Raw genomic sequence first — 17728 nt, forward strand, 5'->3', positions numbered from 1 at the left:
CACCCCTGCCAAACCACAGTCACCCAAAAACCCTGCCTCTTGCACCTCCCTATGCTGTGTCCTGTCTCCAGCAGGCAACCCTGTGGCAATCCCTCCCGCCATGTTAGAAAGCAATGTAAATGTGTATATGATTTACTTTTAACTATATATATATATCATATCAGAAATATACATTCCTATAGGGTAGGAGGAACGGGTGCTGCCCCAGCTCATCACTGGCAACTGGGGCTATTGGTAGTGGCAGTGATGTGGACTGGTGAGTGGGTAGGTGGGTGGTTGGTGTTGTGTTGACAAAACAGAACACTTTGCCATGAACACTTATGACAAAGGTAAATGGTGTAGTAATAGTACGGGGGAGGTGGGGGGGTGTGGATCCAACTCCAGTAGGTCTCATGACTTTTGCAAGAAATGGGTTTAATGGTTATGGAATGTCTGTATGCCATCTGAGCAGCAAGGTACCCAATACCTTCAAATTTTAAAGAGCAACTTCAGTTGAGACAAGCCTATGACTTCTCTATACACATTTGTAGAGATTGTAGGGTCAGAGGAATCTTGAACTGGAAGGTACTTTGTGAGGTCATCTAGTCCAGCACACTGCTCAAGGCAGGACCATCCCTGACCAAGCCATCCCTAGCTGTTTGTTCAACACGTTCTTAAAAAATGTCCAGGGATGGAGAGTCCACAGTTTATATAGATAGCCTGTTCCCTTAGGCTGAACCAACCTCATAGTCAGAAAGTTTTACCTAAATTTCTGCTGCAGCTTGAGACCATTACTTTTACCCTACAGGTGCAGAGAAAAGACCATCTCAATGCTCTTTATTACTGCCCTTCAGGTATTTGAAGATTGTTATTAAATCCCCCCTCACTTTTCTCTGCTCCAGACTAAATAAATCTAATTATTTAAGCCTGTCCTCATAAGTCGTTTCCCAGACCTCTAACTCTTTTTGTCAGTCTTTTCTGGGCTCTTTCCAATCTGTCCATCTCTTCCTTGAAGTGCGGGGCCCAAAACTGGACACAGTACTTCAGGTGAAGTCTCACCACGGCCAAACAGAGTGGATGAATCCCTTCTCTTGATCTGCTTTTGCCTTCCAAGAGATCCTGCCCATTATTCCCTAAGTTTGCTGAAGTTTACTTTTTTAAAATCCAGGATCTTTATTCTGCTGTTCTCCTTCTTTTAAGGTTAAGAAACATCAGCCAAAGGTGTGTTGATGCTGCACACATTTTAAAGTATAAGACACATGAATCTCCTTTCGATAGAATTCTTTAAATTAAAGTAATTTTACTCCTGAGTGAGAACTTTAAACTTAGTCACACTGACTATAGCCCTTTAGCTAATTGATCTTAACTTTCCTGAGAAACCCCATGCAGACACCTCTTGTGTCATTCCAAGCTCAGGGTAACGGTGCTTTTCCTTTGTGCTGACCTGCTACACCAGCTGCCTATATAAATTACCAATGAAACAAATTCCATGCTTGTTCTAAAGGGGTCAAGAATTGGTGACCTTCAGGACATGCTTACAAAGATTCTTTTTTCAAGATAGGTACAACGGTTGAGGCTTGAGAAAGGGGATTGTTCCTGAGAGATGGAATTTCTAGTGGGAAAAATCCTATTTATTGAATTATTTTGGGATCATAGTATTTTTCCACTGATGATCTGTTTGTATTGTTACCCCCCTTCCATGTTATTTTAATAGACATGCATACATTTAATTCAAGTCTATAGTAATGAGAAAATTGCATATGAAGCAAGCCCAGCAAAACACTGGCAATTTGGGATAACTCAATGGATCTTTTCTAGTACTCTGGCCACTAAGGTGTAGCCTCATCTCCGTCAGTAGACCCAATTCTGACCACACTTCCTCTTTATATAAATCCAGACTTACAGTGGGTTGGTGATAGCAGAATTATGAAGTCATGGGGTTTTAGGTATGAGAAATTTGGCTGCATCTTATTTTTTCTTATTTGAAAAGCAAGGCAAGTGTTTTCTCTTATCAAAAAACAAAATGGATTCTTTAATTTGCACTTGTCATCAGTTCAAATACACTACTTTCCCACTCGATAACATCTTCACTTTATAAGTAAATTCCCACAAAAAAAGAGAAATGAAATCCAGCTCTCAATCCACAGACTCATAAAAAAATCTACCAAGAGGAGGAAAAGGAAGTGCTTTATAGTTTCTCTATTCCCACATTCATAAACACAACGAAGAACAAGGTAAAAACTCCTCTAAGACATTATCAGAAAAACACCAATGGGTCATTTGCAAGGAGCTGGAGTAGAAAATAGATACACGTATAATGATTTTAAATAACCATTTTCTGTCCTTAAGTTCCAGCTATCATTATTTATTATTTGCATTGCAGTAGAGCCCCAGATATAGACTCCCACTGTACCACAGAAATAGGCAAGTGGTTGCTGAACAGTCTATGAAGACTGAATAGAATGACTGAAGTCATGTGTTAATTCTTCTATGTAATGCAACTGTGCTAGGAGGGAAGATGACAAGTTATGTACAGAATCCCTTTTTTCATCTTCTATAAATTTGGAAACTTGGTCATATTACTAGAGAAAACTATATGAGTATTGCACAGGCATCCAGGGAGACGATTTAGATTGGCCAAGCCACGATTTGAGACTGGAGCTGGCAAGGGTCAGAAAAGGAAATAAAAAGGGGTTCTATAAAAAGTAGGTCAAGAGTAAGAGGAATACCAAAGAAATAGTAGATCTCTGACAGAATACAGAAGCCAATCTAGTTACAGGTGATACAGAGAAGGCCAAAGTATTTAATGCATTTTTTATTTCAGTGCCCACTAATAGGGGTGTTAGACTCTAATCAGTCACCAGTGTCAAACACCTCTGACATTTGGTGCAGTCAGGGATGTATTAGCACCAATTATGTTAAGCTCGTTCAGTTGGTGTTGGTGTGGACACTGGTCAGTGCAGTTGCTGTCAGGATACTGTTGGTGATACTGCACAATGACAGTTTGGGCCCCTGCTACTATCTAGCTTTGGGCCCGCCCCCATTCCAGAAAGGATGTGGACAAGTTGCAGAGAATCCAGCAGAGAGCACCAAAAATGTTTAGGGGATTGGGGCACTTCTGAGGAGAGGCTGAGGGAACTGGGCTTATTTAGTCCACAAAAGAGAAGACTGAGGGGGTGGAGAGGGGATTTTGTAGCATCTTTTAACTATCTGAAGGGTGGTTCCAAAGAGGATGGAGCTGGACTGTTCTCAGTGGTGGCAGATGACAGAACAAGGAGCAATGGTCTCAAGTTGCAGCAAGGGAAGTTCAGGTTGAATATTAGGAAAACCTCTCTCACTAGGAGGGTGGTGAAGCACTGGAACGGGTAACCTAGAGAGGTGGTGGAATCTTTATCTTTAGAAGTTTTTAAGACCCGCCTCGACAAAGCTCTGACTGGAATGATCTAGTTAGGGATGGTCCTGCTTTGAACAGGGGTTTGGACTAGATGACCTCCCGAAGTCCCTTGCAGCCCTAATTTTCTATGATTCTATGACTGCCTGTAATAAAGACTACCTGTAATAAAGACACCATAGGCTCTGGTTCTTGGGCACGTGTACAAATGTTCACTGTGCCCTATGTACAAGCACACAGCTTCTTTTAAGTCATGCGATTGTAGACTAGGAACAGCATGTTCAGGAAGGGGTTGTCCATCCAGAGATGGAGAGGTTGGGGAAGCTAAAAATAGCCTCTTTATTTCTAGTAGCAGCACTTTTCATCTATTCATTTCAAAGAACTTCACAAAGAGGGTAGGGTATCATCAAATCCATCATACAGATAAGGAAATAGAAGCACAAAAAGGTGAAGTGCCTTGCCTGAGAACTAACTATAAGTCTCCAGAACACAGGTCTCCTTTTATTTTGTCCTTGCTACATACTATCAGATAGCTAAGGATCTCCCAAGACAGTCATTTCAATGTGTATAGGGGATAGTGGCTAAACTAAAATCATATTTTATATAAAGAGAACTAAAACAACATTCAATTTATCACTCAAAAAAATATCAGCAAGCATCTAGAAGACTATTCTTTTTTAATTAGGTAAACACAGTTTTTTCTGATTAAAGCAATGTTTTATTTTTATTTTTCCATTAATATTACAATAACACTTTGGGACTTAGCTAAAATATCTGTATCCTGTGATTTTTAAAAATTTCTCTGCTGTGTGGTAGCTTTAATCTACTTTGACATTTTGCAACTCAAAATCCTTAATATGTATGTCCATATTTCCCTGCCATCTTTCTGTTCCATTGTATCTCCTTTGGAATTTAACTATGGCCAGAAAAATGAAGAGTAATATAATAATGTATTCATGCTTATATCTACTCTTTGTGTCTTACACATTCCACTGTTGTACTTCACTGAAAAAGTAGGATTTCCACTAGTGTCAGCACTACTAAGTAAACCTGGGGGGGTGGGAAATCAAATAGCGGTACCTCATGCATCATCAACAAAACAGCCAAGTCAGTGCCAAGTTGGAATCTTTGCTTGTAAGTATGAAAGCCTAATAATACTACAGGCAATATAAACAGAAACTGAGCTACAGGTTTATTTAAGTGATGGATGTTAAATTATATATAGCACAGGAACTTTTGAAGGTTTTTGTTAACCTTTATGTGTAAGTGACTAAAGAGCAGGATACAAATCAGCCATTTTTATGACACATTTAGCTATCATATATCCCTAAGACAATATATTTGGCCTAGAAATGTGAATAAGTCATTGTCACCAATGCTGAGGAGAGAGCTAAAGCTTGTTTTCAACAACTCCGTGTCCCCGCTTGATATCTATTAGTGAGAAGACAGAGTGTTTTATTATTTGAATAGCTGTTCTCTGAGATTTATGGCCTCATATTAGTCTCCTTATAGCAAGATATTAGACAATCACACTCTGTCATGGGCAATCTCAGGTGGAGAAACCTACTGCATTCTTTTTTTTTTTTTTTTTTTTGCTATCTAGGACACTTCTTTTCTTCTATTGTTTTTTTTTTATGTGGCATATAATTTCCTTGTAATCAATTTAAATCAAAGGCTGTAGTACTTTAGTATGTGCATTTCACCTATTTTATGTTTTTTTTTACAAGGAAGTTAAAAGTCCCAAATCTTTTAAGAGAATGTTGCCATCTGGCACTGCTTTCAGCCTCACTGATGAATACTGAATCCTTGAAGTTAATTAGAGAGGGCCCTGACACAAAATGATGGGTCTAAACTTCAGGGAAGTTCAGATATAAGTTCAAATTTCATAGCCATAAACAATATTAACTTTCCCATCACAATGGACCTGAAGGTAAGACTAAAAAAATAATAGATATGGGACTTCCATAAGTTTCTTTGTTCTCTAAGAACAAAGAAAAACGCAGCAGAAAATGGAGCTGCTTAACTCAGCAGGGAGAAGGTTTGGTTGGAGGACAGCAAGTAGGATTAGAATTCTCCTTGTGGCTCAGACAATGCAGTAAAATGAAGGAACTCTTCCAGATTATTGGTTTAGTACCTTTTGTTTTAAAGATCTCCCACTAGGAGATCAGTCAAAAGCAAATGAATAGCATCTTGTCCCTCCAATAAAAGCAGGTAGCAGTACATGAAGTATTGAGGAAATTATTTCATTCCAGAATGTTTCTACATTTTAAAGCATCTATTTTGAGCAGTGACATGAAAAAAACATATCTGTCACTGTGATTTCTTTACATGTTCATGAGATGACATGGGAATCTAGCTCTAGTCTAGGGCAGTGATTCTCAATCATTTTGAGACTCAAGGCACCTGTGGACAGACCACCCCTTGGAAAATGCCAGCTCTTACTTTTCACTCTTATTTTGACTACAGAAAATTCATGTAGCAGGGGCTTTTTTGTTACAAAGAACACAAAGACCACAACAATACATTTCTATTTGAAATCTCTGAATTTATCTTGTGAATCATATCTGTAAATCTAACAATGTGTGGCAACCTGTGCACAAAGTTCCCAGAAGGAGCTGAATATGTTCATCCTAGTGTTCAAAAATGTAATCCCTGACTGTAACAGAGAGCAAGGGGCTCCTGTTACTTTAGTAGAGAAGCCACAGCAGGTATGTCCCCAGGTGGAGGAAGACAGCAGATTCTGGGCTAGTTACAGGGGAGTAGGCAGCCAGGGACCCATCGCTTCCAAGTGCCTATTGCATGGCTAGGTGCCTAGCAATGGGACAAAACTTCAGAGCCCTGGTTAGGTAAGGGCGCTACAGCAGTTTTTCCAGAGAAGTGACAGTACGCTGTTCTGAAGGCTGAGGAGACGCACCTGCAGACAGTCAGGAGAGCACTCGACTGGAAGGGTGGGGTGCAGGAGCCCAGTGGATGCAAGTCTAGGTCCCTGAGGCAGAAAGGCAGTGCAGTTCTGAACTCTGCATGGAGAAGAGCTCCTGACAGCTCATGCTGGTGAGGAATTGGTGCTACAAAGCATGCCAGGTCCTCCCAGGGCTGAGAATGTGGTTTGATGACCCAGAGAGGGGCTTAGAGTGTTTGAGTTTAAAGCGGTTGCTTGTACTTTTGTTTCGGTTTTATACCAGAGGACTGGGTGTAGCTAATAGGAGTGAGAAGGAGACCAGAGGTATTCCTGAGAGGCATGTCAGGTTTTGAGCCTTGCCAGGGGCAGAAGCATGAGACAGGAGAAGGTGACGCTGAGAGAGCCACAGCCAGAGCCCAGAGAGTGGCAAGACAGGCATCCTGAGGCTAAGAGGGACAGAGCCATAAGAGGGTGACAAAGGCAGGCTGTGGCTGATGCGAGGTGGAGACTGAAAGAGCTGAGCAATTGGGCTCAGGATACCAGTCTCCAGCCAGAATAACCTGGTGGCTAAAGCTAAGAGGGTTGAAGCCTACACAGGAATATAAACGGTGACAGAGTAACACCCGCAAGGTATTGGTGAGGCTATAGGGAAGGCTGGAGGCCATGATCAAGAGCCCTAAGGCTTAATTAAGGACAATAGGGCCACAGGTGGTGACCACAGGCTTACAATGCCAGCCAGGCACCAATAGATCTGCCAGGGCATGAAAGAGAGCTGCAGAGACCTGTAGTTTTAGCTAGTGGGCAGAGGACACAGAGACTATGATAAATTAGTTAGGTTTGTCAGGCACTGGTGAGAGCGCTCCAGAACTCGGCAGAGGCAACCTCCCAATCAATATGAAAAGGACATCAAGGCAACAAGATAAACAGGGGAGGTTACACAGAGCAGCCCATGGGTCGCGACCCAAAAGTGGGTTGCAAGAATATTTCAAAGGGTCACAAGCAAGTGCTAGAAAAATGCATGAAAGCACAGGTTTCCCCTTGCAGGCTGGCAGCATCCCAGCCGGGCAGCCCCCCCGCCCTGAAGGCGGCTGCTTGTGGTCTGGCCAGCACTCAGCCAGACAGGGTTGTGGGAGCAGCCCCAGGAGCCAGATGAAGGTAAGTGTATGGGAAGTGGGGGTTGGAGGGCCAGGGCTTGGGGACTGTTGGGGAAGGGGGGGGGAGAACGGGTGAGGAGCAGTGTGTGCATGTGCAGCAGGGATGTCTGGGGGGAGTGGGGGTGCAGAGGACTGCCCGCACTGGAGGAAAGTGGCTGGGTACCAAGACTGTGGCAGGCTGGGCCAGGGGCGTATGGGTCAGGACAAGCCAATCTTTGGAAATGGATCCCGGTATGAAAAAGGTTGAGAACCACTGATATTAGAGCAGCATTTCTCAACCCATGGGTCGTGACCCAAAAGTGGGTCATGAACAAACTTTAAAAACTGATTCTCCTTTAAAGAAGAAAAACGTGGGAAACCGTGGCTTTTCCTTTGTAGGCAGCTTGAAGCACATGCCCCATACACCCTGAGGCACTAAGTCAGGACTGGCCATCAATGGTTACAAATGGGTTCTGGTACAAAAAATGTTGAGAGCCACTGATATAGAGGACCAGGAGTCTGGGAAAGATTAGGATGGCCCCTAGGGGGTGCCACAGCAGCCCCAGGGCCTGCCCTGCTACACTAATAGTATGAGTTACTAAAGGTGAAAGGGAGGAATGGGCAAAAGAAGCAGCCACAGGCATACATTCTCCAACTGTTATGTGTACTTATTTCAAATTGTGCTTACAATAACTTAACCATAATTATCTAGATGGATCGCTTCAAGTTACATCAATACCAGCACAAAAAAAGGAAAAAAACCCATGAAAAACCTCTTTTTGAGGAGTCTGTAAAAGAGCAAAGTTTTGTGTTTGGTTTTTTTATTCTCACCTTCAGCTCTAGTGAAAGGACAACTATGTTTTTGCCAGAAACATGTTCTCACTATAAAAATAATTTCCCTGAAAAAAATTATAGTTTTTTCCTTGAGGCCAACCCTCAAGGTCTGATACTATTTAAAATAAAAAGAAACAAGTTTATGCTGAATGAAATGGCAACATCTTGCCTTACAACAGATTCACAAATATTCACACACAAATATTAACGAAATGAAAGCTGATATAATCATTTCACACCGCTCTACCACAAATTGTGCTCCCATGCCTTGGGCAGTCTGCTGCAGATGAGAATATTACTTTAAAGGATAAATTAGAGCTACATGTAGTATATAGTACTAGATCTCTGCAAGTGCTCTTTTGAAGGTTGTATAACCTAGGGCTATCCATGGGTTGAACTGCAGTACTGAAACCACAGCAATGACAATTCAAACAACACATAATATCATTGACCATACAGAACTTCAAAAGGTAACACCTGTATTTTGAGACCCTCAAAACTGCCTCACTCTGAAGTGACAGTGTGATTTTTCTGCGCAGATGGTGTGTCCTCCTGTCCCTTCTGCCTTAGATCATGAGGACCCCTGTATATCCATGAATGGTGAAATTTAGTGAGGAAAGCTCATGAATCTGGAACTAGGGGTTTTCAGTAGCCTTTGCCCTCAGAATTTTGGAGACAGCAGTAAGCAAAGGCTACTGAAGAACTGCTCTTTAAAAAACACTACAGTCACAGTTATGAAAATGAATAATAGGTTAATGTGCAATGGTTTAGCAAGTCTTCTTACACACTGGGTACATGCAGACATCCCATCCTATTCTCATCTGCCCACCCCTGTAACCTGTCCAGATCTAGTTGTATCCTGTCCCTCCCTTCTAGCGTACCTACCTCTCCCCACATCTTAGTGTCAGCCGCGAATTTGAACAAGGTGCTTTTCACCCCCTTGTCCAAGTCGCTGATGAAGATGTTGAACAGTATGGGCCCGAGGACTGACCCCTGGGGGACCCCACTGCCCACATCCCTCCAGGTCGAAAATGACCCGTCCACCACCACTCTCTGGGTGCAGCCCTCCAGCCAATTTGTGACCCATCTGACTGCCTGCATTGACGCCACAGTCGTCTAATTTTTTAATGAGAATGGGGTGAGAGACAGTGTCGAAGGCCTTCCTAAAGTCCAGAAAGACTACGTCCACCACGACACCTGCGTCTAAGGATTTTGTGACCTCATCATAGAAGGCAACCAGGTTGGTCTGACAGGACCTGCCCACTTAGATTGACCTAACTAGGGTTAGATCAGGGGCAGGCAATTATTTCAGGTAGAGGGCTGCTTAACAAGTTCTGGTTGGCTGTCAGGGGCTACATAGGTAACCCTGCCCCTTTATAGTTGCCCTGCTCCCTGCTCACCACTTCAGGATCACAAGTCCTGCCCCTAACCCCTGACGTTTTCCAACGGAAGTCCCTCCCACCCCCCAATACTCCTTTTGGGAGGGGGGATTGCCATCTTAGAACCAGAAAAAAAAAATCAAATCATACACTAGATGTCAAATACCTACTATATTTTAATTTTATTGAAAAAACTATTTGTCATGACTTATGATTGTGTATTGTATATAGAAGGGATCGCATAGTAAATAAAAAATATAGTGTCATTCTTGTATTGCGTGGCGGGGTTGTGAGAGAGTGTGGCTGTGTAGGGGGGCATAGGGTATGTTAGGGTGTATGTATATGCCAGTGGGGGCTGTGGGGGCAGGGTGTGGGTGTATGGGGTGTGAGGGAGTGTAGGGGGAGTAGGGACCCCACACACACACACTTTTCCCATGACGTGCAGGTCAGGTGCTTGTGCCTGGTGCAGGTTTGCCTCCGGCCTGCGCTGCATGGGGTGAGGTAGTAGAGCCTGCCCTATCGCCAGCGCTCCACACTGCATGCCTGCAGCTCCAGCACTCGTAGCAGGGGAAGCTGTATGCTAGAGCCTGTTGCTTCTCCCGCTCCTTTCTGTGCAGGTCCCTGCACTCTCTCGGGAGTGGAGAGAGCCCCACCCCTGTTTCCCTGTGGCATCCAGTGCAGCTACCCTGCTGCAAGTGCAGAGTTGCAAGCGACTGGTGCGGAGCCCTGGGGATAGATGCAGCCAGGCAGGGTGCACAGGAGAGCACTCCTCACCCCCAGTGCAGCGCTGGCTACCTCTACCACAGAGGCACCACCATAAAAATGTTGATATCAAAGATGTTTTCCTATCCTGCACTGGATCTAGAAGTAAAGGCTTTCAAAGGTCTTAACAATAAAAGGAGAGAGAGAGAGAGAGGGAGCGCGAGAGCACTCATGTACACATGGCAAAATAGCAATGAGTAGGGACATACCTAATTTGCAAGGCCGATCCCCGATTTTTCAGACAGAATGCAGACCCAGGCAGCTGTTTCACGGGAGGAGCACTGAACCCCCCTCCCCCCACACCTCTAGCTCAGGGGCCCCGGTGGCCGCACCCCTTATCACTGATTTACTGTGGGGGCTTCCTATCATGTGGCCCTACCCCTCACCACTGATTGGCTGTGAGGGCTGTCTATTATGCAGCCCCCACTCCTCACTGCTTATTGGTGGAGAGGAGTAGGGTGACATGACAGGCAGCCCTAGCAGCCAATTGGCAATGAGGGACAGGGGCAGAAGCCTTTTTGCCAGCAGACCTTCAAGCAGGCAGCCCTCCCCTACCTGCCTCCCCACCCCAGCAAGCTGCTGCAGTGTTTGGTAAGTTGGGGGGTTTTTTCCCTGTGGATTTCATAGATTCCATGGGTATTGCCTGGATTTCACAAAATTTGCAACACTGTGAATTTGGTAGGTCCCTAGCCATGATGCTGAGGTTAAAACACTTACCTGTCCTGTGAGAAACAAATTAAAATACTCCCTCAGTCAGATTAGAACAGGTACTTGAATCAGTGGTTCCCAAAACACCAAGCTACTGGCTGTTTTGAAGACTTTATAAGTCACTTATTTTGACCAGAAATTCCATCCTGGACTTTTAATAAACTTCCTTGGAATTTTATTCAACAAACATATTTCCACAAAATGTTTCAGTTTAGAGAATTAATATCTTCCAAGTAAAACTCTACCTCCACAGGAAACCTCATGAAACCAGCCCCACTTTTGAGATTTGTGGCTCTTTCTGTGAGCAAGCTCATCTCTAGGTGAGCCGGTAATCCTCACAACGTACTTAATACAGAGCCAAGAGGTTTAGGTCTCTTAACACGAATGTCTCCCTATGGTGGTGCCTCATAATTACATTGTTCCACAGCTGCAGATATCTTGATTATATAAAACCTGATCATGCAAAGCTTGCTGTTGATGGCAAAAAATTAATTTATTTCACTGGAAGGACGATTGGGTAATTGACTCATTACCTCCTTCATAAATACTACAAAGAGATGGGCATGAAGGAAAAGGCTAACAAATATTCTCAAACCTCAAAAGAGAACTGCCTGGAAAAAGTAAAGAGAACATTATAATGCCAGTGAGCCAGTAAGCGTGGATCTTCACTATATATTTTATGTTTACATTTCAGAGTAAAATGGATCCTTTAAAACACAGTATAATGTCACTGATACCATGTTTCCAGAGCTCTTACAGATATTCTCATGTTGGAATTGTTGCTACACTGGACTGAATCTTAGGAATGCCACTTTTCCTTATTTGCTAATTGTACATGATGGTGTTCCTGTTCAGGTGGGCCTCATTATGCCCTCACCCACATAAAGCAATGGGCCATATAGACACACTGGTCACAGCTGCTATAAGAACTGGTATCTGGTCCTTGGTTGTGTGAACTTGCTACAGTCTTCAGTTACACAGTCCCCCTCTCTTGAACACTAGCATTTAAACTTTGCTGTGACAAATCCAGTCAAGGTAATCCCAGAATAATAAAGGCTACATAAAGAAAGAAACAGGCTATCCCCATGAGCTAGAAAGCACTGAAGAATATAAGTAAAAGGAATATTAGATAAAGAGCAATTATTTAAGGATAGGGAAGTACCCATTTGCTGTAAATAAGCCTGATGCTTCCTCCCCCCGCCAATTTATTTCCCAGATAAGTCAAAGCAAAATCAGTGTGCTGACATGAGGTGCTATACCTCAAAACACTCAAGAAAACCTGAAATAACTTGCAAGTGTAGTCAAGCCCAAAACTTCTTGAGGCAACATGTAAAGAGTAAACACCATTCTCTTCCTGTCCTTAGGGAAAAAAGTGTAAAATGTATTCAAGAGTAAAACTACAAAGGATTGCTTTTCCCAGCTGACTAGAGCCAGGAAGTAACAACGATCTCATGTATAGGGCTGTTTCCCTCCCTACCTCCCAGTCAAATTCAAAGGAAAACATTGTATTTTTTAAAGTAATTATAGAGTTCAGTGGAACTATTCTAGACATGTATTTTTGTCACCAAGAGCACATTTTTCACCAACATAAAATTGTTCCCCAAACCAAATATATTCTTGTTTGCTTAAGAAATATATTTAACATTTTTTTCATTATAAGAATTTCATTAAAAATCATTCTGCATTTTTGATGACTAGGAAGTTTCACTTTGTCACACTAGAGGTTGTGCTACTCTGAAACTGAGAAAATTGCTATTATTTGTGTCTTCCAACACACGCTTTGCACTACAGACTGCTTATTGGCATATGGATTGAGAATGAGATTTGGGTTCTGTCATCTAAAGTACTTAATGAGCTGCATCCTAAGCAAAGTAGCAGGTTTCAACAATTATTTTTTTAAGGTAAACATTTTTAAAGTATCTAAGTTATTTATAAACCCAAGTCATGCTTCAAAAAAGGTTTAAACACAAGGGGCATGTCCACACGCAGCTCAAACAGAAGCAGTCCAAATTTGATCCGGGGCTTTTTGCCTCAGCGCATGTGCCCAGACATGCACTTTGTTGTGGAGCAAATTGTGCCACTTGGGGCAAAATAACTCTGCCTAGCTCCTCACGGATCTGCAGCCAGGGGGAGCTAGAGCCTGGGGCCAGCACCTGACATTTATACTGTCCCCAGCAGTATAAATACCTGCCCTGGCCAGCAGCTCAGGGCTACTTGCCCTCAGGAGCTCCTGAGGCCCAGCCGCTTGGTATCTGGGGACGCTAGCCCCTTGTGTCAGTTAGACTGCTGAAGCAGCATCCCAAATCCACTTTTTAAAATACCCCCAAATCCACCTTCTTCCACAGTTAGAATAAAAGAGACAGAGGGATTGATCAGATGGGCAATGTTTTATTGCTATATTTACAATGTTAAAGCAATTTGGAAGCCTACCAGTGTCTCTAGCATCATAATATAATAAATCCTAAATATCTATATGTTTTAATATTTCCTTTTGGCTTCCTTGTCACATGATAGGTGTGTGACGGGGGGATGTGGGGTTTGCAGAAGGGGGTGGGAAGGGGGATGAGTGGGTGTGTGGGTGTAGGAGGATGTGGGGGATGTGAGTCAGTGTGTGGGTAGGTGTGGGGGGACTGTGGGTATGGGGGCTGTTTAGGAGGGGTGGGGCTCCAAGCTCCCTCCACCAGCACGTCCCTGCTGGATGCCCAGGGCAGCAAATCCCAGTCCTTGCACACATGGGCTTTTCTTGAAGCCCCCAGCAGGGTCGGTCCTGCCTCAACCTCTGCCTCCCATTTACAACCCACCCCGGAGGAGCTGAAGCCCTGGGGTGGACAGGCACTTGTGTCCCTGCAGGATCAGTGGCCACGGGCTCCATGGGGGAATTTGCAGCTTGGGACCAGCCAGGCTGGAGGAGCCTGGACGGGGGAGGAGGGGCTGAGGGCCGCGGGGCCAAAGCGGGGAAGCAGGGCTGCGGCTGCTCCACAGCCCCCATGTCCCACTGCCAGGAGGTAGGTGGACCCAAGGCAGCAACAGAGTCTGCCTAGCCCTGCCCCGCTCCTGATGCCTAGCCCCAGCCCCGGCCCCGGCCCTGCACATGGGGCTGCCCTGACACTCGTGCCCAGCTGGCCCATGTATTAGTCTGCCTATGCCCGCCCCCCCCCTCAGCTCCACGTCTGGCCCCACGCCATCCACCCTCCTCCCCCCCACTCCACGTCTGCTTGACCTGCTCCACTGGAGCCATGCCTCCCCCAGCCACCCAGCATTCTGCACAGGCATTCCTCCTCTAGCCTCAGGTGACCGGTGGTGTCAGTGGTGAGGGGGGGAGGCAAGTGGCAACTGCCTGCAGGCACTGCCAGCAGTGTTGGTGGCACCTTTACTCAGGGGGTGCGTGTGCACCCATGTGCACCCCCTACACATTGCCAATGTGTGGGTGGGTGTGGAGGGATGTGGGGGGATGCGGGTCGGTCTGTGCATATGTGTGGGGAGACTGTGGGGGTGGGGGCTGCTTAGGAGGGGTGGGTCCCCTACCCCCACAGGGCAGAGCTCCCCCCCCACACAGCGCATGGACTACCCTGCCTGCAGGGTCCCAGCCCGCACCAGACCTCCCACTGGTCTCCAGCCCCCTGCTCATTCCCCGCTCATCTCCATGCTCCAGAGGCTGGAGATGGGCAAGAGAATGAGCAGGAGGCTGCAGACAGCAGGGGCTTGTCTTCAGCCTTTTGCTCGTCTCCAGCGTCCTACTCATTCCCCTGCTCATCTCCAGCCTCCTGTTCATTCTCCTGCTCATCTCCAGACTTGAGAGGCTGGAGATGAGCAGGAGAAGGAAGAGGAGGTTGGAGAGAGCAGGAGAATGACCAAGAGGCTGGAGACAACAGGGGAAGTCTCCAGCTCATCACCAGGCATTTGTCCCCGGCCTCCTGCTCGTCTCCAGCCCCCTGCTCATTCTCTTGCTTGTCTCCAGCCCCCTGCTCATTCTCCTGCTCTTTCCAGCCTCCTGCTCATTCTCTGCTACTGTCGGTGAATGTGAGGGGGCGGGGGCTGGAAGAGTGAGCGGGGAGCTGGGGGAATGAACAGGGGTGGCAGGAATGAACCGGGGCTGGGGCTGGGTGGGGCCTCCTCCATGGTCCCCTCCCCCAGTCCCTCAACCCCCTACTTACCTGGCACAAAGCCGGGTCCAGGTCCCTGTAGCTTGCACCACTGCCTGCCCCACATGGTCAGGCAGTGTGCTTTATCACTAGGGAAAGGGCCAACCACAGAGAGGCTTTGGCTGGCTACCAGAGCATCTCTGTGGAGAATCGAGCCTCCAGTTGCCTCAGGGCACAGTCTGGGACTGCGCCCTGCCCCACTTTTTTTCCCCTGGGGTATTATTTGACTCCTGGATATCCAGGGGTCTAATTTTGCCCTGCAGTGCAAATTTGCAGCTGGGGGAGCGTGTTTTTTGGTCCTGCATGTGCCTCTTGCAGTGTCTCAAAGGGGTTTGAGATGCTGCAAGAGGCACATGCACACTTGTTTGGATGCGCCCAAGGACTGCATCCAGATGAGTGCGCATGTGCAGTTTGCAGCACCTCAAAGCTGTTTGTGATACTGGAAACTGCATTTGGCACATGAGCAACCATTAGCTGTGCTGTAAATTTGCAGTGTGGCTCATAAAATTTGACACCAAAAGATCCATGTGTCAAGAAAAAAGGCCACAAAAAAGCAAAAACAAAAGCATACCACATACAGCAGCTTCATTCACCACCAGAAATAGAGCCTGGCTGTCCAGAGCCACACTTTTTCTGCTAGCCAGACTCTGTGCAGCCAAATTGGTGCTGCTGCTGCACTAGGAGGCACAGGTTCTGGGCCCAGCCTCCCCTACTCAATGTTCCCTCTAAACTGTAGCGATCCACGAGTGCACCACTTCAGTCTGTGAGTGCGCCGCTTCAGTTCTGCCTCTTAGAGGGAACCACTGCTGGTGAGCATCTCAAACCCACCAGTCCTCCCTCCCTCCGGTTTCTACACCAAAGCTGAGAACTTTCCCCTTGCCCTGAACCAAGTCTTTTCTGCTCAGTGGCTCCACTTCCTCTGAGGATGAGATTCCTCCTCTTAATCTTAAAGCTCAATCCCTCCTTTAAATCCTGAGCCTCAGCCCTGCCCTGCAAGCCCATGCCCTCTGAGAACTGCTTGGCCTGCACAGTACTTCTCAGCTGTTTGTTAATGGGAAGAATAGCCAAATCCCCTTTGCCTGAGGGTGAAGCCGGCAGGGCTCAGGGTGAAGCTCGCCCAAAGGGGCTGAGAAGCGGAGCAGTTCCCTGGAGCCAGCAGATCTTGTAAATACAAGTACTATCTCGCTGCAGAGCTTTTTACTCCGCAGCAGCACGAGTCGATGTTGCCCAGGCTGGCTGGGGTATGAAAGTGTATCAGTGCCGGCTAGCCCTGCATCGAAGCACCGTTGTGCTCCAGCCAGCCCTTCTGCAGCATGTTGAGTCAGCCCTGGGCTGGCAGGCTGATCCCCTCCTAGCCAGGGCTGCTCCAACCCAAATCAATGTGCTACAGTCCCGGGTGCACATGAAGATGTGGTGCCTAGGAGCACCAAACTCCAGAGTTCATTCATGTGCATTAATTGTACATGTAGACATGCCCAGTAGGTCTGATACTGACATTGCGAAAAATTACATCCTAGTTGACTTAAAGTACAAACAAGTCCTGTGGGTTCTAAATGCCAAAGTCACTTTTGAAAAGGGTTTGAGGCAAAGTTACTTGAAAATTTTAATCATCATCAATTAAAAGTCATCTTTTTGGCCACCATCCAAGCACAGTGCTTATATCTCGCATCTGCCATCTCATTCTCAGGTTAGAACAAGAAGTTCCTGTCCTGCATGCAGAGACAGAAGTAGTAAATTTATACAGAACGTGTCTTGCCAATGCAAAACCATTCATAGTTAAACCTCTGGTTTGGAAATAACCTTCTTCTTGATCTATTAATTATCCCCTTTAAAATCATCCTTAAAAATACTTTTATCTGCAAACACTGCAGTCACGTGGTCCCTAGAACTGGGTAAACTTATTTGACAAGTATTGTATTAATCAAAAAAGTATGCAATTCTGTGGAGACCAACTTTATTTGTGAATTCAGATCCAATTTAGCAAATAATTTCAGACAAAATAGTCCTTAAAGACTGAGAATATTTCTTGTCAACAAACTGTTTTAAGCTATAGTTTCAAGATGACACTTTCAGTTCAAAATTACCATTTAAAAAAAAAGGTTTAAAAACAAAAATGAAATTATAAAAACGTTCATTGCTTTGGTTTAGCCACCCCAAATGTTTTGTTATAGCTGCTGTTTCCACTATTGAACATAAAAAATCATTTATCTGCACAGCTTTGTGGTTCTCTTATTCAGTATAACTTACCTGGGGCACCCAGGTACCAAGAGTAGAAATGTTAGGCAGAGCCATATTGTCTCCAGAACAGCAATGATTATCCACTCTGGCCAGTAGAGAACAATTTCTCTGACTGGAGCCCACCAGTTACCATTCTAAAAGAGAGGTCAGGGGGAAAAAAAAACACTGTCAGATAGATAGTCAGACAAGTATGTCAAGGCACTTTAGTAAGCCTTCATGTAGACATCAATATTTTAAAAGCCCTTTTTTCTTCCATGTGAATC

General features: G+C 45.3%; 1 protein-coding gene across 1 annotated transcript in view; it reads right to left on the minus strand.

Moving 5' to 3' along the window:
• Nucleotides 1–17728, minus strand: part of LOC102367842 (heparan-alpha-glucosaminide N-acetyltransferase-like) — a 349117-nt gene that overhangs the window by 79231 nt on the left and 252158 nt on the right. Inside the window, exon 11 of the mRNA XM_025197703.1 lies at nt 17475–17599. Coding sequence (XP_025053488.1) covers nt 17475–17599 — 125 coding nt within the window. The remainder of the gene's footprint in view (nt 1–17474; nt 17600–17728) is intronic.

The sequence above is a fragment of the Alligator sinensis genome, unplaced genomic scaffold (assembly GCF_000455745.1).
Source record: "Alligator sinensis unplaced genomic scaffold, ASM45574v1 scaffold188_1, whole genome shotgun sequence".
In the NCBI taxonomy this organism is placed as follows: domain Eukaryota; kingdom Metazoa; phylum Chordata; order Crocodylia; family Alligatoridae; genus Alligator; species Alligator sinensis.